The sequence below is a fragment of the Macaca thibetana genome, chromosome 2 (assembly GCF_024542745.1).
Source record: "Macaca thibetana thibetana isolate TM-01 chromosome 2, ASM2454274v1, whole genome shotgun sequence".
Lineage (NCBI taxonomy): Eukaryota > Metazoa > Chordata > Mammalia > Primates > Cercopithecidae > Macaca > Macaca thibetana.
The window spans coordinates 91560412-91583075 of record NC_065579.1 but is presented as its reverse complement, the minus strand read 5'-3'; the positions used below and the strand labels follow the sequence as shown (position 1 = coordinate 91583075).

Genomic DNA, 22664 nt, shown 5'->3' with positions numbered 1-22664 from the left:
GGAAATTAATGGGAGGGTGCACGGGTGCTGAATGGGCCCCACCTCACGTCGGATATCAGCCAGGTTGCTCCGCATTGCCCACAAGGTACAGTACAAGATGCCATCAAACTGCCTGCCTCTGCCACTTTGCCCCAACATTTCAGAGGCTATGGCTAAGCCTAGACCTTCATTCTAATTGTGCTTAGCAGTCTGTGAAAGGCTCACACTAGATGGGGCCCCAGAAAGAGCCACTGGTCGGGAACAGCATGAGGAGGCACCCACACCTCCTCTGCACTCAGCTCATGAATCTTCAAATCAGAGTTTGCTCCACCACTTGCCTCATGCTCTGAATCACTCTTGCTCTAACTTGCATCTTGGTTTCTTCTTCTCTGCTTCAGCTACACCAATTTACCTTCACTTTCACAGCAGCGAGAAGTGAAAGCTGTCTAATACTGCTTCAAGGCCAAAATAGTAGAAACTCTTTGTAACTCCCTTTAGAAGCTCCATGAGGACAGGACTGTCATCTCCAGTGCCCAGCACATGTGGATACATAATAAGTATTTGTCAAATGAACACACACAGAAACGATCAATCGTTTGCCCTTTCTGAGAGTTCTAGAATAGTTCTCATTCTTATGTGTATCAAAATTCACCTTCATTCTTTAAAAATGTTTCTTAACAGAGTCCAACTATATCATGAGCTGGCATTGGACAGAAGACAGACCGCCTAATTATGTGGAGGATACACGAGTCCCAGAACTATGAGAAAGCTTTTTTCCTTAAGACTGTAGTATCTTTTTTTTTTTTTTTTTTTGAGACGGAGTCTCGCTCTGTCGCCCAGGCTGGAGTGCAGTGGCCGGATCTCAGCTCACTGCAAGCTCCGCCTCCCGGGTTCACGCCACTCTCCTGCCTCAGCCTCCCGAGTAGCTGGGACTACAGGCGCCCACCACCTCGCCCGGCTATTTTTTTGTATTTTTTTTAGTAGAGACGGGGTTTCACCGTGTTAGCCAGGATGGTCTCGATCTCCTGACCTCGTGATCCACCCGTCTTGGCCTCCCAAAGTGCTGGGATTACAGGCTTGAGCCACCGCGCCAAGACTGTAGTATCTTAAACAATTAGGGAGGTGGTGAGAAACAGTTGTTAGAAAGCAAAACTAAGTATCACAAGATACAAATTCAACTCCTGGCTTCAACAACAGCTGTGTGATCTTGAGTGAGCTGCTCTTTCTCACTGAGCTACACAAGAAAATGTTGTTAATCCTCCCTCACTAACCAATTCCCAAGTTTTATTGTATGGTTTCATTCAATGTTGAAATTTCTAAGCTCTTTTTAAAAAATGATATAAATAAATATGTTTAATCGTTGAGCTCATTCAATATACCTAAAGATCAAGAGAAATTGCCAATGAGACAGTTAGCCAAGAAGGATGAACATATTAAATAAGGTAGAACATTTGAGGTGTGGCTGAGGAATGAACTAGCTCATGTAAACATTTTTGCATGAGTGGGCGTGTGTGCACACATGTCTGCTCCAGAGCAGTGCTTCTCAAACTTAAATGTGCACGGGAATCTTGTGGGACTCTTGCAAAAATGCAGATTCTGATTCAGAAGTCCAAAGTAGGGCCCAAAGTCCTGCATTTCTAACAAGTTCCCAGTGATGCTGACACTGCTAGGCCAGGAGCTACACTGTGAGTAGCAAAAGGAGTCACTCATGATATTAAAAATATCTAAGAACGTCAGTAGGTCCAGGTCCCTGCTGATGTTTTTGTTTGCCTGAAGTTTTTCTTTCTATTATTAAATCAGCCTTTTAAATAAAAATGAAGCACCTAGTAATATGCATAAAGCTCCAGATTCAGTTCCTTCAGGTGACCACGTGCTCTGAATTCTAATCAACAGTGGCCCTATCTTGTTCTGGGGTTTAATCCAGCCTCTAGAGCTAGGCTAGCAAGTCAATTTTCCCCAGACAAATGGCAGGGACAGTTACCAGCTGTCAGGACAATGCCGGCCTCTTTTCAATTCTGAGCTGCCAAAGCAGCACCCCTCTTTTAGAAACCTAAGCCTCTGTAACACCAGAATCCCAATCCCACCATCCGTCATTAGAGACCGTCTTTGGTCTCTAATTCCACAGTAAATGTTATAAGCCCCCTGACATCTGGCTGATGCTACAAGCTCAATGAGGAGCCTAAAAAGTCCTGTCACTTCTGCTTTCTGACTGCTCCAGCATTCCATAAGGGCCAGGCTCCGGGCATTATATCTCCACCAGTCCCATAGGACCTGTGGTCCAATGAGGCTTCAGTCTGGCCCTCATATTTGGAGAAAGAATGCTTGGGGTCCAACATTATTTGTCCTAGAGCTGGAGGTTGTGTGATATTAGAAACATGTTGAGGCCGGGTGCGGTGGCTCACGCCTGTAATCCCAGCACTTTGGGAGGCCGAGACGGGCAGATCACTAGGTCAGGAGATCGAGACCATCCTGGCTAACACAGTGAAACCCCGTCTCTACTAAAAAATACAAAAAACTAGCCGGGCGAGGTGGTGGGCGCCTGTAGTCCCAGCTACTCGGGAGGCTGAGGCAGGAGAACGGCGTGAACCCAGGAGGCAGAGCTTGCCATGAGCTGAGATCCGGCCACTGCACTCCAGCCTGGGCGACAGAGCGAGACTCCGTCTCAAAAAAAAAAAAAACAAACAAACATGTTGATAAGCAGGAAAGGGAAGGGGAGGAACCTCAGAGGGAAAGGATGTCCAGCCTGTGTGCCTGCTGCCTGCAAAACCAGCTGGGAGGAACAGCGACAGGAAACATCGGAAATATCCCACCAGCCCACTCCAGCTAAACGGGTATCCTGAGCCCTGACTTGGTGGCTCATTACCAATCTCTCCTGGAACGTGTTTGCCACGGAAGCTGAAGCAGGTGGTGACGTTCAGGCAGTTCACAGGCTGCTGTCCGTCATGACACTGAGGCGCCGTGATGTTGATGGAGCCCGGGAGGAAGATGGCGACATCCATCGTAATGACAGGCCTTGCTCTGCAGGGCAAGAGAGGAAAGTGACTTAGTCATGGTAAGGAGCAGCTCTCAGAATCAAACAAGAACTAGACCAACAGGATAAATCCTAGGCCTTCAACCCAGGATTTACTTAAAGCATGAAATATCCCAAGAGAGAAGGGCTAGTATGTTCTGTGAGCATTTTTTTCTGATTTTAGAAGTGGCATATTGCCTAGTAAATTAATAGTTAGCTTCCCAATAATAAAAGTAAGTTTGTTAATAAAACACATCTGGTTGAAGCCATAAATGAACCACCAGATGCTGGATAATTATTTAAAATTTTACCAATTAAGTTCCGATTTCCATTTTACTAGGGAGGTAAGAATACATTTAAGAGGATTTCCTAAAGCAGATGCCATGATTCGAGAAAGAGATGCATACTCAAGGATTCCCTCAAGCATTTGCTGCCATTATGAGCATGAACTGCAATGTTCTAGCCCCATCCAGTTGGTCAAACCTCCTCCTTCATTTACCACCACCAATTCATTGGGTATTTTTCTAAAAGAACTTGATTAGTAGAGTCCCAGCTGGTAATAGCAAAGTGCTTCAGAGCAGAAGAAATCAACCCGCCCAGTCTCAAAACCAAATGAAACTCAATAAATAGCCACACTCTCCTCCCTGCTGTGGACCATCCCCCAGTGCTTGATGAATGGACAGCACCCCTGGGCTCCCCAGAGACATCCCACAAAAATTAAGAGTAAATAACACCATTCTGCTCCCACTGCAGACATCTGCTCAGGCAGCATTCACCTAAGCTACCACTCGACCTTTTCCCTCCAGACCTCACAGAGGAACCCTTTTACCTCTAAGGAGCCCCAGCCTTCACACCACTGGGGTGACATAACAAGATTAAGGGGCATTTGTGGCTTGAGAACAATGACCCCCCTGTGTACAACGATCCCTCAAAGAGAGCCCAGGGTGACAGGGCGGATGGGAATGATGACCCACACCAACTCCAAGGGAAGAAAGCGTTAAGGAAAATCTGGGTGAACAAAGGAAGTGAAGAGACACGAGGCACAGATGGGATGAGGGGACTCCACTGCTGCCACCATGCTGGGAGATCGGGTCAACAGAGAGTAGTGGTGACAGATGCAGTGGAACTGCAGGACTCCCAGAGCAAATCTGGCTGCAGAACAAACGGAAGTCAGACAATAGCAGTGCCTGAAAGAAGGCCAACACCTTAGTCTTTCCATTTTCTTCTGGGTTCATCCTTATAGGATACTAGAAATAAATCAGAAAGTGGATATCTTACCCCTGGCCAGTGTGATTGTGCAGATGCCAGTGGACACCCTATAAAACCCCATTGACCTTTCAACAGCCAGCTCAAATGTTCCCACCCTGAGGAAGCCTTCCCTAGTACCCCTGACAGTTAGGCATCCTCCCTCTCTGTGCTTCCAGCTCTATACACACACCCCTGGCCCCCACTTACTAAGGTGAAGAGTCATTGTCTATTTCCAAACCTGCCCCACCAGCCTGCAGCACCCTGCAAGGGCTGGGATCCAGTGAATTCATCCTCTCATTCCCATAATAAATGTGCAAAAACCCTTGTTAATTAAATAAGTACAAATTTTACTCCAGCCCAGGAGACTGAAAACCACAAGTGTCCAAAGCCTCACAGATGGACAGAGGTACCATGGAGAGCCAGTCTCCACCCTGCATGGTCCCTGACCTGCCTGGTCATGGTACAGAAGAAAAGCCTAGCTTACCCCATCATCCCCAGGGGCCACTCATCAGGGAGGAGGCCAAGTCCTCCTCTCACAGAAGAGCTCTGCAGAAGACAGGGCAGCAAGCAGGAAACAGACGTGGGCAGCCCAGACACAGTGACCTCAGTGGAAGTTGGAAAAACAGTATCCTTTGAAATGGACCACAGGGACCCTCACAGGTACATCTCCTTCCCACAGCTGTCAGATCAGTTCCCTTCAACCTTTTTGTTTCAACTCCAAGTATTGTTTTTGGATGAAGAAAAGCCCAGAAATCTTTCAGGGACCTCTCTGATCACTTCCTGTGACCTCCAATGGGAGAGCACCGTGTGCCTATCACCCTGACACAGGACCTGCCCCGGAGCTAATCTGAGGGAAGCAAACTTCCTGAGGGCAGAGTGGGTCAGCTGCACTCCTGGGGGCAGGGGAGACTGCATCTCACAGTCCTGCCTACAAATGTGCCACCCTCTGAGATAAAAGCAAAGGGGCACCCAAGGACGGCACCACAAGTGCTTTCAGGGCTTTTATTTGTTTTAAGAAGCTGGTAGCTGGAACACTTCTCCCTGACGGCTGACAGTTCAAATCCTGACACTTCACTTCCAGGTAAATAATACAACCAGTTGGGATGCCCTTTGATACGTTGCTCAAGGTGCCTTGGCCTTCTGCAAGGCAAGGACAGATAAAGAGCCTTCACCCCTGGTGACATTGTTAGGCTACTAAGCCAGCCCTGGGGCCACCTACCTCCAGGGAGCTAATTTGGGGTCATATAGTTGAAAGCCTCAGTCAGGTTTTCTCTTAGCTGCAGCCCATAGCATTCCTAACCCACGCACCTCTGGCCTCCTGCCCTTAGGAGGGTTAGAAACAATGAGCAGTACGTATCTATGTGTCCATGTACATGCATGGTCTCCTAGCCCTCCCTGCTTTTCTAGTCCCACCCAAAACCTAAAGTAACTCAAAATCTAACTGTCAGTTAGGCCAGACCGAGCCAAGCCCCTACTTAACACAGTCAGCTGATGCCTCCAGGCCTTCTAGTTCACTGCTGCTCAGCTGAATCCTGGGACTTTATCAATGGCTGCCCCTGCAGACACCCAACCTGCTGGGTGTCTCCCATGCTCCCATGCAGCATGCTCAGCTACCGCTTTACCTGCCCCACCTTGCTTCCTCTCTGAGGGGCTCTAGCTTGTCTTTGAAGGCTTCCCTGCTCTCCCTGATTCCCTTGTCCTCCTGGAATAGACCAGGGTGGTCACCCTCTGCTTCATCCTCATCCACATCCCAAACTGAACCTTGCCCTGACCTTATTCCTATCTTGGGGCCTGGCTCAGAAGATGAGGGCCCCTCACCCTCAGCCTGTGTACTGAATTCTATCACTCTCACCAACCTCATCCCCCCATCCCTCATCCCTGGAGCAGCCTCCTATCCTCCCTCTTGTCTCTTCAACCTCTCCAGGACCCTTGGGGTTAGGCATAGGGTCAGGGCATCAGGGTTCACATAGATGAAGGTGAAGCCGAGGGTGAAGCCCCTCTGATCTCTTCCAAGAGGGTAAGGGACTTGGGAGACCAGAAAATGGCTCAAAGATGTTCTTGGCCTAATCACCGATCCAGAGCCTCCCATCCTTTAAACACCTCCCTGAACTACCTGCTGGTCCCATTTGCTCCTTTGCAGCCAAGCTTCTGGAGAGGCAGTCAGGAGTCACTCTCTTTTCTTGCTTCTTCTCTCACCCACCTACTGCCATCTGGCTTTTGCCCCATCACTTCTCTAGAGCCACCACGGCCAATGGCACCCCTGACCTCCCCCTGCCACCTCCGACAAGTCCCAGGCCTCACTCTGCTTGGCCCTTCTGCTGACTTTGATGCCACTGCCCGACCAAGTAACCCTGCCTTATAATCCTCATAGCACCTACCACCATGTGGAATCACCTTCCCTTTTATATTAATAAGAACTGCATGTCCTTGGTCTCCTCACCCATAAAATGGGGATAACACCCCCACTCATGTCATGGATTGTTAAGAAGACTAAGAGTTATCATGTGTTCTGTCAACAAGAGGATGGATGAACAAACTCAAGGATATTCAGTCAATGGAATGCTACTCAGTAAGGGGAAAAACAAGCACATGCCAACATGAACAAATTTCAAATGCATCACACTGATTGAAAGAGGCCAGAAACAAAACAGTCCATAGTGTATATTCCCACCAATGTGAAATTCTAGAATGGGCAAGATGGATCGATGGTGATAGAAGTCAGAACAGTGGTTGTCTATCAGGAGAGGGGTCTGAGTAGACAGAGGCACAAGGAAACTCTCTGGGGTGATAGAAGTATTCTTTATTGTGGTGGGGTGGTAGTCACACAATGTATGCAGTGGTCAAAACTCATGGAGTCATACACTCAAATTGGTGCATTTTATTGTATGCAAATTCTACCTTAATACAGAAAGAAAACAACAACAAAGAATGAACACACATGAAGTGCTCACACCGTGCCAGGCAGGCGGTAGGAGCTTACCAAACATTGGTTGCCTATGGCTCCCTGGCTATAATCTAAGGTCACAGCCTAGGTCAGGTTCCCCATCAAATCCCCGGGATCTGATGCATGGCAGCATCTCAGCAGGTCAATGTACCTTAGCTGAATGAATAAGAGAATGGATGATTGTGACCACAACATCCTTGCATGCTCTTCTACAGCTGTCATGGCCCAACCACTCTTCTTGGGCCTTCTCTTGGCCTCTTGTTCAGGGTAGGGCTCCCCAGGCTCCGCTCCTAGGTCTCTTCTCTTGATATGTGCTCTCCCTGGAGTTCTTCTTGAATAACTTTACATTTGTCCCTGTTGAGCTCCAACTCACCAGATTCAACCCTCCATCCCAGGCTGGAGTCTGGGGTCTCCCACCCATTGTGTAACTGCCTCACTTTACTTTACCTCCATATGTGAGCAAACTCCTGGAGAAGGCTGTCCCTCACCATGAAGAAGAGAAAAAGAAAATCCTCTTTGGATTGAAGCTCACAGCAGGAAGATTTAAAAATACAAGAATGATGAGAAAGCAGAGTCTATATGATGGACCTTCAGCCAGATGGCCCCGGTTTTAAGAGGGCCTGTTGGTCCGGGTGTGGTGGCTCACATCTGTAATCCAAGCACTTTGGGAGGCTGAGGCAGGCGGATCACAAGGTTAGGAGTTCGAGACCAGCCTGATCAACATGGTGAAACCCCATCTCTACTAAAAATATTTTAAAAATAGCCAGGCATGGTGGTGTGCACCTGTGATCCCAGCTCCTCAGGAGGCTGAGGCAGGAGAATCACTTGAACCCAGGAGGCAGAGGTTGCGGTGAGCCGAGATCACACCACTGCACTCCAGCCTGGGTGATAGAGCAAGACTCCGTCTCAAAAAAAGAAAAGAAGAAGAAGAAGAAAAAAAAAAGCCTGCTTTCAACTGTGAAAAGTTGAGGAGTGTGTTTGTTTTATTTGAGAAGAATCCTGACAAACCAAAGTAAGACGCTCAGGATAGTGAAGAGAGCAAAGACGACATCATGAAAGCACTAACTAGAGCAACCAGCTTCACAAATCTAACCTCAATCATTTGGAGCCACAAAAGCTGTTTTATCCAGAGGAAGGGCTGATAAAGAAAGTGAAAATCCAGTCACATGGGAAATAATTACAGGAACCAAGGAGGCCTTATCTTAGTGAAGTCACCACTTGGGGGACACAATTGCCCCCTTCAGATACTAAAGGGCTGCTATGTAAAAGACACAAGACCGAGAAGCAGAATTTTAGGGAGGCAAATTTAACCCAATTTACATCAAACTTGCTAAGATTTATTAAGCAGTTAAACCAGGCACTGTTCTGAACATTTTACACATACTGCAGGTGGTCCCTGACTTATGATGGTTCAACTTACGATTTTTCAACTTCACAAGGGTGCGAAAGCCATAGGAATGCAGCACACTCCTTGACTTACCATGAGGCTACATCTGGACAAACCCGTCCTAAGTTGAAAATACCGTGTTTTGACTTTGAATGGGTTTATCTGGAAATAACCCCATCCTAAGTCAAGGAGCATCTGTATTGCTGTCCTGGCCAACAGAGGAGAATCCTGAAACAGAAAGGTCAGAGCACTTGCCCAGGAAACTCACCTAGTAAGGGCGGAGTCAGGGCTGGAACCTGGCCACCTGGCCCCTGAGTTCACATTCAACCTCAAGGCTCTTCTGCCTCTTTAATAATTCAAGATTTAATGTTCCTGGGGCAAGCGGGTTCCCTTAGAAGTAACTGGGCTCCCACTCATGAGGCATCTCACTCAGAACAAGAGGCTATGTGGCCCTGCAGTGGAGACCAGCAGAAGGTACTGCTGAATAAGAAGGATCTGGGGTATGGAACTACATGGCCTCTGGGATCCCTTCCAGCTCTGAGATCCTACTAGTCTATTTTAGAAAGTTCTGCCATCAGGTTATTAACAAAACCTAAGAATTGGCTCTCACTCCAAAGTGTAATTCTGCCTCCTCTGACTCATACAGCTAGAAATATTTGGAGAGGGTTCACGGGTGGTGGCGGCGGCCCACTGGCCTTTGTAGGAGAGATCCAGACTGCACGGGCCTCAGCAAGCTCTGGGCCTCAGCTCATGTCCTTCACCTCTGCTGCCAACAGGGAATGACGTGCTGTCTAACGGGCAGGAGGCTCCCGGTCCCCAGGGTGTTGTGGACTGACTGGAGGTACGAATGCAGGGTGTACAGATGAAGAGATAAAACGAACAGTGCTTCCCAGCACCCGCAGGAAATAATAAAATATTTGTATGGCACATTATGGAAGGTTCTTAGCCAAAGGCAAATAGCTTTAGGGCTTAAGAGAGTTAGGCTACCCCAACCCCTACCTAGAAGCTCCCAGGATGCTATCATCTCATACCTGCAAGCCATTCAAGGCCACAGATAGAAACTCTGGGATAGAGAATAATTAGAATGAGAAAATAAGGTAGCATTTCAACTTACTAAGCACCTCCAGCCTACAAGGAACAGGACAGAGGAAAGAGCCCATGAATGGCAAATGGCTCCATCCCTCACCCTGAACAGCACAATTCAAGGAGCAAGAGTGAGGCCTCTCACCTGAGGAGAACCACGCTGTCGGACATGAAGGCTCCAACAGTGACATCTGAAAATGAGAAGTTTACAGCGTTCAGAAACTTGCTGAAGCCCACACCCAACAGCTCCCTGGGAATGAGCTCACAAGGATGGAGGCCCAGCCTTGAGGCCAGAGAGCCCTCTGACGGCCACCTTCTGGGCTATACAATGATCTTGTAAGAATGGAAGCCACACTCTCCCATGCGGCAGCCAATCCCTACGCAGGCTACTGGGGCCTTGAAATGTGGCTGGTCTCAGTCGAGAGGTGCTGTGAGTGTAAAATACACACCACATTTCAAAGACCTAGTACAGAAAACCATTAACTACCTCACTCATAACTTTCATATTGATTATATGTTGAAATGATAATATGTTGGCTATATTGGGCTAAAACAATTAATAAAATTAACTTCACCTTTTTATCATTTTATGTAATTACGGGAATATTTTAGACTACACATATGGCTTATACTTCTTTTGACATCAGTGAATTAGAGAAAGACATACCTAGAATTCAGTGACTCTTGGAAAATTCTCTAGGTTCTGAAGAACACGGAATCGTCACCCTCCACCCCTCACTCTATGTGACCTGAGTATCTCATGGTATCCCTGTCTGTAAAATGAAGATAATTATCCCCACGGCCTTCTTCAAAGGCTGATAATATTTCATTACATTTAAATCAGAAAATATTTATTAGTCATTATATAATATTCGTTAAGTACTCACTAGATTTATAGTAAATATTTACTAAATATATGAAATCAGATATTTAAGTCAGTAAACTCATGAAAATACTTGGTAAGCTATAAACAAGACCCTGGTTTAACCAGTAATGTTTATTCCTAAATAACTTTAATTTAGGAAGTACTTACTCTTCCAGTGGTTGTATGCCTTTCTCCCTACCACCCCAACCCGGCAATATAAATCCCTGGCCGTGGGGTTCCCACTACTACTTCACAGAACCAAGTATCTGAGTCCAAGAGGGTCCGAATCTGCACATCACTAAATGCACTGAGCATCTATATGATGGCCTCATTAAGGAAAAACAAATGGCAAATCCATGAATTATAGTGTTCCTAAAATTTCTCCACTTGGGTGTATTTATCAATTTTGTTCTTCAGTAGTCTTTTTAAATTAGCTATATGTTTAAAAATAAAAGAACCTGACGAATTTGTCAGTTTCCCTTATGAAAAACACAAGATCAGAAATTCAGATCCATTGTGAACTGTGAACACCTTGCTCACCTCACATTTGCAGAAAAGCAGCTGAACCACTGGGAAGCAGCTGAATCCCCGTGCACTGCAGGCTCTGGGCAGCCCCTGATATTGAGTCTCAGCATCCTTGTCTATAAAGCGGGGAAAACACCCTATCCTCCTTACCCGCTGGGGTCACTGTGAGATGCATATTGCATGTGGAAGCATTTTGTACATATTAAATGCTAAACCCATATAAGGTATTATTTGCGGATGGCCACAAATTGCCCAGAACAAGAACTGCTTTCTCAAACTTACAAAGGCCCAGGAGGGTCTTTCTTGGGACAAAAGCTTCAACACTGACTTCTTTCTATTCCCACACTTCCTCCTGGCTCTGCAGTCTTGAGGAATTTCCAAAACTCCCATCTGTACAAAGGTACACAATGTGGTGTCCTCATCCAAGACTGCGTTAGTTTTCTTAAATTTTAGTGGAAAGAAAGATTTCTCAAAAGCAAGATGACTACAAAATTTAGAGAAATGTTTCCTGAATTCCATGACCATTCTGGATTTTTTTCAAATTCTTACTGTTGTTTCCTCACCTGACCCCACTCCATCTTGAAACACCTGAAGAACCACTACTCCACCACCCAGGCAATTTGACCTAGGCCAGATATCACTTGGGATTGGGTTGGAAATCATGTATTTTTATCCAGTTAGCCACAACCACCACAGGCATTAATTAACCCTAAAGTCAAGCCAGCCAGCCTTGAATGGTGAAGGTCTCCTTTGTCCACACACAAGAGGACGTGGTTTTCTTTTCACTCCAAATCTTTCTCCACCATTTTCTTTCAAGAGTAGGGGCGGGGGGTGGGGGCATGTGGGGGGTGGGGGATGCTGCTCCTTTTCCTGCCCAGAGTAAGAAGCCTTTGAATGTGGTTAAATACAAAGGAAAACATGAGGTTTCACTATTCACCATTTTAGATGTGGCCAGTGCGATTTTTCGTCATTAGAATCACTGCCACAGAAACCACTATAAAAATCCACCCTCCTGGTGCTAAGCCCTTCAGAGCAGATCATTTTAAAACCCCAAAATAAACGTCAACATTATTTTCACCTTAAAATTGAACACCAGGCAAAACACCCTATTCTATCGTGTGAATTGTCGTTATTCTAAATGGATGTGATGATTGCTAACCAGACAGAAAATTATTCTACTTCATGCATTTATCTTCATTTATCTCACATGCCTTCAAAGAAAAACAGCTTACCAGGATAGCCATTTCCATCCATATCAATGCCTCCCGATATGGACTGACCAAACATCCGGAGCACTGGATTTATCTTCCGCCCAGACAGTTTCTGAAACAGATAATAGGGAAATGGAGTCACAGGAAAAGACCACTGTCACAAATAAGAACTGTGACTGCTTTATTCCAGCTTTCCTTGACACTCGGTCTTAAAGTTGTTGAAAGAAAAAAAAAAAAAAAGAGTAATCCGAATGTGATCAGCAAGTCTTTAGCATACAGTTGAAGACCACACACTCCTTTATTATTACTTGCCTTGGCCAAATGTCATCATTTAATTTTCTTTCTAAGTTCTGTGCTAATGAAAAAAATCCACCTAGACTACCATGATAATGTTTTGACATGCTGAAGTTCAAAATGGATACAGTTTAACTTCCATTTCTAATGGAGGTTCTGTTTGTTTTTACACAGGTGTAGCTGGCTGAAATTCTAAGAACATATTTAGCTTCTATCTTTCTTCCCAAATATGTACTAAATATTTAACACTCTCCTCCTAAGAGGCACACATTACAGAGTCTTTCCCTAGACAGACAGGTAATTAACGTGTCTAGCTGGAAAAGATGGCCATGTGGAAACTACCTCTCTGTCCAGCCAACCAGAAGATCTATAGATTCTGGAGCTTCACAGACAGGAGTGAACAGTTTTACCTAGTAAATCTAGAACTCCATGGTCCTGAACCTTCTTAAACTGTAGGAAATCAAAACAACTCGGCTGAAGAAGATGCCCTCCCCTCTAGAAAACAGCTCCCTCAACCAACTGGAGTTCGCAACTTCACCATGGGACACGCTAGCATCTATGCTTACTTAAAAATGAAACTTTCTTTCTCTCTTTTTTTTTAAGAGATAGAGTCTTGCTCTGTTGCCCAGGCTAGAATGCAATGGCACAATCACAGCCCACTGCGGCCTCAAACCCCTGGGTGTAAGTGATCCTCCCGCCTCAGCCTTCCAAGTAGCTGAGACTATAGGCATGCTCCAATATACCCAGCTGTTTTACTTTTTTGTCAGACGGGGTCTTGCCATGTTGCCCAAGCTGGTCTCAAACCCCAAGTCTCGAACAATGTTCCTGCCTCAACTTCCCAAGGAACTGGGATTACAGCCACTACTCCTGGCTGTGCCTACTTTTTATTCATCACTAAGTTCATCACACATCCACACAGGCAGCACTGATTCAGCAATATTTATTGTACAAACTGCCTTTGTCACACTGAAGCTGTGCATCAACATTCATGTGGCGCAGTTCCTCACAAAGATACTGAACTTCTTGAATCAGAAAAGTCCCATCTTCTGGGATCTGACCTACTCTTTCTGCCTTTATCTACATGGTTCCCAGGGGAGGCTTACTTCCTGATGCCCTCACTGTGGAGGACAAGAGAAATGCTTTGTTTTCAAAGTACAACAGAACCAGGTTTACCAGCTATCTAGGGGCTCCCTTTGACTTTCTTTCCTTACCCTTCTCTTTCCTGAGTCATCCTGCAGAGGTCACGAAAGCAGAGAGGGGGTACTTTCCACAGGATCTACAGATGGAGGCACGAAGGATGCCCCCTGACCCCCAGCAGCTGATAACTGCAAATTACCCTCCTAGAAGTGATCAGAGAAGGCTGCTTGCCATCCTCGGTTAAGCCATCCAACAGGAAATGTGCAAGCACCAAAGTACAAATCAGAACACTGTAGGAAACACTGAAGAGAACCCTACATCCCACATGGCTCTGTCTAAACAAACATGCATGTGTGTCTGTGCATTTCTTAAAAGCCACATTTTGAAGCAGACCCTCTCAGCTCTGAAGTCCAAGAACTCTAGCAGCAGCCTGCCCCTGGATCTACATTTCTAAGGTATGCTGTGGCTGGGACGAGGGGGAGAGTGAAGGGGTGGTCCATCTGGGGGTGGTGATGCAGGCTTAAGTTATCCCACAGACATCTGCAGGCCATTATGCTATAAAGCCAAGAAGATAAGTCTGCCCAGTGCTAATAACCCTAAATGAAAACCAGGAGCCCTGGAAACCTCCGCTTGACCAGGTTTCTATGCAGTGTCCCTTCCAGCAAGAGAAGGATCACAGGAGCCGCCATATGCCCAGAGGGCTCTTGCATTGGGAAAGGCACACAAGGATCTTAAAATCAACACTCTCCGTGGTAAACTCAAGAGAGAGAGTTAAAGAGCAATGTGGAAGAAGTGTGGGCCCTGATCTCACAATTTACCCAGCAGAAATAATACCAATCTGGGCCAAAGCAAAGTGATTCCATTGCCCAGAGTTGTTTCTGATTCCTTCCTCTAGTTCACCCACACAATGCCTGCTCTGTCCAGGACCTGGGCCTGCAAGAATCTGCCATTAAAAGGTTTTGTTGGCCGGGCGCGGTGGCTCAAGCCTGTAATCCCAGCACTTTGGGAGGCCGAGACGGGCGGATCACGAGGTCAGGAGATCGAGACCATCCTGGCGAACACGGTGAAACCCTGTCTCTACTAAAAAAAAATACAAAAAACTAGCCGGGCGAGGTGGCGGGTGCCTGTAGTCCCAGCGACACAGGAGGCTGAGGCAGGAGAATGGCGTAAACCCGGGAGGCGGAGCTTGCAGTGAGCTGAGATCCGGCCACTGCGCTCCAGCCCCGGCGACAGAGCGAGACTCCGTCTCAAAAAAAAAAAAAAAAAAAAGATTTTGTTTTTTCCTTTTAAATCACTGCCCTTATCATACACATATTAGCAGTTTGGAAAAGTATAATCATAGTTGCTTCTTTCTTTTTTTTTTCTTAGAAGTCCCAAACCACTTCTCTTTGTCAAAGCAAAGGAGCCAGCCTGCATGCTGACAAAGGCAGGCTGGTCCAGCTGCTATCCCTGCTTCCTACTAAAGACACTCCATGCTAACCACAAGAGTTATACTGTGGTTCTCTACAGGGATTCCACCCAGCAACCAAACAAAACACTGGAGGGCCCCAGAGGAGGGGAAGCCAGGGTCTCTCACAGGTTGCCTCACTGTGTGATTAGCTTCTGAGGTCCAGGAAAACAAGCTTCCCGGAGGATGCGTGGAGAATGACCCTGACCGCTGCCCGAGCACGGGGCTCCTTGGGTGACTTTTAGCTTGTCACACTGGGAAGACCATCAACGCCCCAGCCTAGGGCAGCTCTTGTGACTCAGATGTGGCCCCCAAACTGTGCCTAAAGCTCTCTTCCTCCTGCCTTGTAGGCTGAATCACCAAAGTTTATTAATCCCCTGTTATGTATTTCTAATGAAAAGAGGATGGTCTGGTTAGATAAATGCCCCTCAGAGAATGTACGCCTCATGGCAAAATAGTTTCCATATTCGTAAGTTTTCCTACTGAGTTTCTGAGTGTTCCTTTCTACAATGTGGAGTTGAGGATGGTGGTTACGATACAAGTTTCAGGCATCAGACTGGCAAAGATTCTGTGGCCATACTGCCACTTACGACCTTGGGCAAGTTAAATAACCTCCTTGGGGCGTAGTCACCTCATGGATAAATGGTGGATAATAAACGGACCCATCTTATATGGCTGCTGTGAGGATCAAGGGTAAAGCAAGGGCAGAGTAGGCACCCAAAAAACAGTCCCTCCTCTTCCCAGTGCCTCCCAAAGCCCTGTCTCCTGCAAGTGAGGCACTGAGCTCAGCAGGAGGCCAGCAGACAGGGGATCTGAGGCACCAGTGACAACCAACCAACCCTCCACCCTTAACTAGTTTATCTCTATCTGCCACAGGACAATTATTCATGTAGAAGTTGTACTTGCATTTACATGCTGCCTCTTAAAATTAAAATACAAATATATACATATGAGTAGGAAGTAGTTAGCATGTAATAAGTGTACAATAAATAAATATTTGTTGATTGGAAATTTCTCAGTGTGTGTTCCCTTCTGTCTCTGACCCACTGGGAAAAGACCAGAGCCGGTGCCACTCCACATGCAGACATCCACAAATGTCCTGACAATGCTTCTGCTGAGAGCATGACTTCCTTTTTTCCCATGGGCTGGGCTTGACACCATCAGCAAGATTGAACACCAAGCTGATACGGCAAAAAACAGAACTCACCACTTCCATGTTCCCAAGTATAGGGCACAAGGGCAGAGTCCTAACTGGCTCCTGGTTTTGAGGCCAGCTGGGAGGACAGCCTGTGATCAGTTTCAGGCCCCTCCACCATGGACCATTGTCCTTCTAGATATATATTAAAATATATCCCTTTGCCTTAGCATAGACGGTTGACAAAGTAGTCACCAAAAAGAGAAAGCTTCCTTTCCTTTCTTTTTTTTTTCTTTCATTTCATTTTTTTTTTTTTTTTTTTTTTTTATTATACTTTAAGTTCTAGGGTGCAGGTTTGTTACATATGTATACATGTGCCATGTTGGTGTGCTGCACCCATTAACTCGTCATTTACATTAGGTATATCTCCTAATGCTATCCCTCCCCCCTCCCCCCTCCCCACAATAGGACCCGGTGTGTGATGTTCCTCTTCCTGTGTCCAAGTGATCTCATTGTTCAATTTCCACCTATGAGTGAGAACATGCAGTATTTGGTTTTCTGTTCTTGCGATAGTTTGCTGAGAATGATGGTCTCCAGCTGCATCCATGTCCCTGCAAAGGACACGAACTCATCCTTTTTTATGGCTGCATAGTATTCCATGGTGTATATGTGCCACATCTTCTTAATCCAGTCTGTCACTGATGGACATTTGGGTTGATTCCAAGTCTTTGCTATTGTGAATAGTGCCGCAATAAACATATGTGTGCATGTGTCTTTATAGCAGCATGACTTATAATCCTTTGGGTATATCCCCAGTAGTGGGATGGCTGGGTCAAATGGTATTTCTAGTTCTAGATCCTTGAGGAATCGCCACACTGTTTTCCACAATGGTTGAACTAGTTTACAATCCCATCAACAGTGTAAAAGCGTTCCTATTTCTCCACATCCTCTCCAGCACCTGTTGTTTCCTGACTTTGTAATGATTGCCATTCTAACTGGTGTGAGATGGTATCTCATCATGGTTTTGATTTGCATTTCTCTGATGGCGAGTGATGATGAGCATTTTTTCTTAAATAAATGGCTCTAACTCTGAGTAAGAGTTGAAAATTATCTTCTTTAGGAAAAATGCATCCCTGAGTGTGAGCAAACTTGGGATTCTAAGAATTCTTTTTTTTTTTTTTAGTATTTAATAAGCAATATTAATTGTATCTTTCACAAAAGGGTAGGAAGGCCAAGGCAAGAAAAACGTTTTTCTTTGTACCTCCAGGGCATGGTGCATAACGAAGGTTCCAAACATGTTTGTTGAATGAATGTATGAATAGTTGCCATATCACTCTCACACCAATTACCATTGAGTACTGCGGGACTATCCCACTGGCATCACCGTGATAGATATAGACCGCCCCTGCGAAGTCGTCCTCCTTGGGTGCACCAATGGCCACATCTGAAGGTAGAAAAACAGCTATGGGTTAAAAAGCCACATTAACAATATAAGTGCAGCTTCCCTAATTCTGGTTATCATGTCTGAGTCCCTGGATACCAGAAATTATTAGTTATTGATGGTCAAGCATTAATTTAGGCACATGATCCCTTAGTAGGAAAAAAAAAAAAAAGGCCGGGTGTGGTGGCTCATGTCTATAATCCCAGCACTTTGGGAGGCCGAGGCAGGCAGGTCGTCTGAGGTCAAGAGTTCAAGACTAGCCTGGCCAACATGGTGAAACTCCATCTCTACTAAAAATATAAAAATTAGCTGGGCGTGGTGGCACACGCCTGTAGTCTCAGCTACTCTGGCAGCTAAGGCAAGACAATCACTTGAACCCGGGAGGCAGAGGTTGCAGTGAGCTGAGATTATGCCACTGGACTCTAGCCTGGGCAACAGAGTGAGACTCCATCTCAAAAAAAAAAAAAAAAAATTACAGTGAAAACTATAGAAGCTGACCGAGAAAAGTTTAGTTCCAAAAAAGTTTCTACCTTACGCTCATAAGAAAAACCACTGACCCATCCAATAAAAGAAATGCAAATCTGGCCAGGCGCGGTGGCTCAAGCCTGTAATCCCAGCACTTTGGGAGGCCAAGACGGGTGGATCACGAGGTCAGGAGATCGAGACCATCCTGGCTAACACGGTGAAACCCCGCCTCTACTAAAAAATACAAAAAACTAGCCGGGTGAGGTGGCGGACGCCTGTAGTTCCAGCTACTTGGGAGGCTGAGGCAGGAGAATGGCGTAAACCCGGGAGGCGGAGCTTGCAGTGAGCCGAGATTGCGCCACTGCACTCCAGCCTGGGCGACAGAGCGAGACTCCGTCTCAAAAAAAAAAAAAAAAAAAAAAAAAAAGAAATGCAAATCTAAACTACCTGCCCTAATTTCCGTCAGGGAGAATTCCATAGACAATGGCTATTGCGTAACTGAGAAAATCTGAGGTCCTGGATAAAGGACTATTCCTTATTATTATTTGATAATAAATCCATTCCTGGATAAAGGAAATGTACAGAGGGCATTCACTTCACACACAAAAAAACAACATTACTCTCACAAACTGGCAACTCCTAGAACAAAGCCTAGATCTTCCTAACTTTATTTCCTTGCTTCTAACAAAGTCATGTGTCTGCAGAAGTGAGGCCAAGGGGGAGGAAAATGAAGCCCTCTGTAGCCAGTGTTAGGAGGTATCAAAGACGTCTGGATGGCTGGCCTGGGCAAGGGTGGCCCCACCTCCACCATCATATACCCTGGTGACATGGCTGCTCCGCCTCCCGATGTCCTTATGCTGTGTATGCAGGGAGGCGAAGAGGCTCAAACAAGCCAGAGAGAGAGGCCAAGAGGCTGTGAGGAATACTGCTGTCCAAACAGACCTAAACATTAGGTACATATGCCTCCACGCCTCCCAAGACACACACACACACGCACAGACACACACACACACATGCACTCTCAAAAGGCAACCCAGCTGCTGCTATAATCAGGCAGAAGATGTCTGGGTTTCTAATTCTCTCCTCACTCATTTCCACATCAACGTGGTAGAGCATCATGGAGCATCAAAGGCTCGGAAGCAAGGAGAGTTGATGGCAGGATGAAGCTGTTCAAACTTCTCTGCCATAAGAAGTCCCAAATGAACCAGCCCCAAGGTTTGTTTCCACTGCAAACAACAAAGAACACCGAGCTAGTGAGAAGGGGTTATGCAGAGACAAAACTCCAGTGGGCTGGAAGCTCGGCCCTGCGTGTCTACACGGAGAGCACCTCTAAATGTGTCCTCTCTCCCTACCGCACATTGATGGGCCTTTGGAGTGGGCCGGTAGACCCAGGAGCATGCCGCTAGAGATGGACAGTCAGCGGGCAGGCTGGCCCTCTGAAGCAGAGCAGTGTGAGGCACCTGGAGGGGCTCCGCGCACCGGGAACACTCACTCACCTGGGAACCCATCGTCATCCAGATCGTCCAGGCTGGCAATGCTTTCTCCAAAGTGCGCATTGTAGGCGCCATCCCCGGTCAGAGCCAGCTGCTCCTCGAGGGCTCCCTGGGAAACAGGATGGAGGAGAAAATGGAAAACAAAACAAAAACAAACAGAACAAACAATAAAAATCAATAAAAAACCAGAGCTTGAATGCTGCCCTGCTAGAGCACACTCATCGACAGGAAACACCTGGGCAGAATTACAGGAACCCAAATTTCTCTCTCCTGCTGGCAAAATGAGTCCCTTTTACCTGCTTAGCAGGATGGTCTTCCACAGCCTGAGATGCATTTTTGAGGGAAGGAGAATGTCACGGTAGCCAATGACTACACTCCCCCTTGTCCTAATGCTCTACACACAAGCAAACCTCCCTACCCACCTGTCCCCCCTGTGCTCTCCGCATCCTTAAGGTATAGCAATTTTTCCCCAATGTTGTTTTAAAAGGGTATACATTTTTCTATTTTTTCTTTCCTGTGTCTTTTGGTACAAGTTTATAAAGCTGTTTTGCAAAGTGCATGTATGAGTTATCTTGATAGAGGGAGTCATGGTTCAGAAAATCCAAGCACCCAGTCGTTCTTGGCCAGGGGGTGGCTGTGGTGGCAGACGTCACTGTGCCTGTTTTTCATGCGTGGCTCAGGTATGAATTTCCTGAGAAAATACTAACCAACAGGGGCGGGGGTCAATGATGTACAAAGGCAGGAAAAGTCATCTGACTTTGGGGGAAAAAGTCATACCCACTCTCACCCCAAATCACTGACACATGAATACCAGAGTGATACAATGCAATCTGATGTCTTGGGGCATGAGAAGATTTATGCATTCCCCAGTGCAGAGGCAGTCTGGGCCCACTATATCCCACAGGCCATCCTGCGAGTGTCTGGCTTTTACCATGACCAAGTCTTCTTTCTCACTATAAACACAATTTACAACTTAAAAACAGTCAAGGTGAGATGATTTCTTGGGTGAATGAAACCTCCACCCCAAAACACAAATATGCATTAATTTCTTTCTTTCAGTGTCGTGGGGAAGAGGAGAGGAACACCAGCAACTGATTCCTTCTATGTACCAGGCACTGTACAGCCAGCTCCTCATTCAAATCACACAATGACTCCATAAGGAAAATCTTATGATGCCTCTCCCTTCACAGATGAGGAAATTGGGCCACCAATTTCAAGCCATTTGTCCACATCACACAGGCTAGCACATGGCAAAACCAAGATTCAAACTCAGGTCCACCCTGCTCCAAAATCAGCATTTTTTCCCCTCCTCCACACTGCCTTCTGATCTTTATTCAAATGGCTATGTCAACAGAAATGAGAATACTCTGGTACTTAGAATAACCACACAACATCAAGAAACACTGGTTGGCAGGAGAGGGTGTAGGTGCATCATGCCCAGTGGAGGCCTGGGGCAGTTCTTATGCTTCAAGAGTCCACCTCCTGATTTAGACACACAGTCTGGCTGTTGGACCTGACTCCTACACAAATGTCTCAGTCTCCTGCAAATATAATGGCAGACACCACTGAATGCCCACGGCACTCATCTATTTAATGTCCCCCTGATTTCTCCCTGCACCCTGCCCTGACCTCCTAGAATGTCAGTGGGGATGCAGTGCCAAGGGCTCCTGCAACAGGTACCAATAAGCACCTTCCTTCTCAGGTGTTTTATTTTTTTTAGAGACAGAGTCTCGCCTTCTAGCCCAGGCTGGAGTGCAGTGGTGCAATCAAAGCTCACTACCACCTCAAACTCCGGTGCTCAAGGGATCCTCTCGCCTCAGCCTCCTGAATAGCTAGGATTACAGGCAACCACCACTGTACCTTGCTTGTTGGCTTATTGACTGATTGACTGATTAACTGATTGACAAGGTCTCACTCTGTCACCCAGGCTGGAGTACAGTGGCATGATCATGGCTCACTGCAGCCTCCACCTCCTGGGCTCAAACAATCCTCCCACCTCAGCCTCAGCTGGGACCACAGGCAAGCACCACCACACCTGGCTAATTTTTTGTGTGTTTTTAGTAGAGACATGGTTTCACTATGTTGACCAGGCTGGTCTTGAACTCCTGGCCTCAAGTGATCCTCCCGCCTTGGCCTCCCAAAGCCTCCCTGGTTTTAGATCTGCCTTCCTGAAAAGCCTGAAAACCTCAGAGGCAACATAAGGCTCTAACAGTCCCTGGCTCTCCTTTCACTGTTTCCTTCCTTTGTGGCATCTGCTCACTTAGTTATAGCTAAACCTCTGCCCTCTCCCAACTGGGATACCTAGCATCCCAGCCACTGCTTAACAGTATACTTTGACTTATTTTTTTTTAATATGAAATTATATTCTTACTATTTGGATAAAGATAAAACTAAACATCTACTCAGAGAGCTGTTACTCATATTCTCTATGTATTTGGCGTATTTCTGAGGACTGGTTATAAATGCAGTTTTCATCCCGTTTTCCACTGATTATCTCATAAGCATTTTCTCATGTTAGATAAAAGGTAGGCGGCACCAGAATGTTTTCACTGAACCACCTCACTCTTGTTGAATACTTGTACTTGAATACTTGTACTTCCAGATCCTGAAAAGACTGCTTTCTCCCTGGTCTCCTGCCTCCACGATGCACTGCTGTCCCCCAACCCAGCCCCCACTCACCCACCCTCCATTAGCTACAGAGGGCCAGAGGCACCTTTCTGTCCATGTCACATCCCTTTCGTGGTTCTGCAGAATAGGGGACATCAAGATTATTGGTCGGGCGTGGTGGCTCACATTTGTAATCCTAGGGAGGCCAAGGAGAGCAGATCACTTGAGATCAGGAGTTTGAGACCAGCTGGGCCAACATGGTGAAACCCCATCTCTTCTAAAAACACACAGAAGAGTAGCCAGGTGTGGTGGCAAGCACCTGTAATCCCAGTTACTTGGGAGGCAGAGAGGCAGGAGAAGAGCTTGAACCCAGGAGGCAGAGGTTGCAGTAAG

General features: G+C 46.4%; 1 protein-coding gene across 2 annotated transcripts in view; it reads right to left on the bottom strand.

Annotated features, from left to right (window-relative positions):
• Positions 1-22664, bottom strand: part of ITGA9 (integrin subunit alpha 9) — a 388944-nt gene that overhangs the window by 298041 nt on the left and 68239 nt on the right. For both annotated transcript variants that reach the window (XM_050780278.1, XM_050780279.1), the window contains 5 exons: positions 19668-19773; positions 17615-17709; positions 12274-12364; positions 9797-9842; positions 2843-2997 (listed from right to left, as the gene is read on the bottom strand). In XM_050780278.1, the coding sequence (XP_050636235.1) occupies positions 2843-2997; positions 9797-9842; positions 12274-12364; positions 17615-17709; positions 19668-19773 (493 nt within the window). The remainder of the gene's footprint in view (positions 1-2842; positions 2998-9796; positions 9843-12273; positions 12365-17614; positions 17710-19667; positions 19774-22664) is intronic.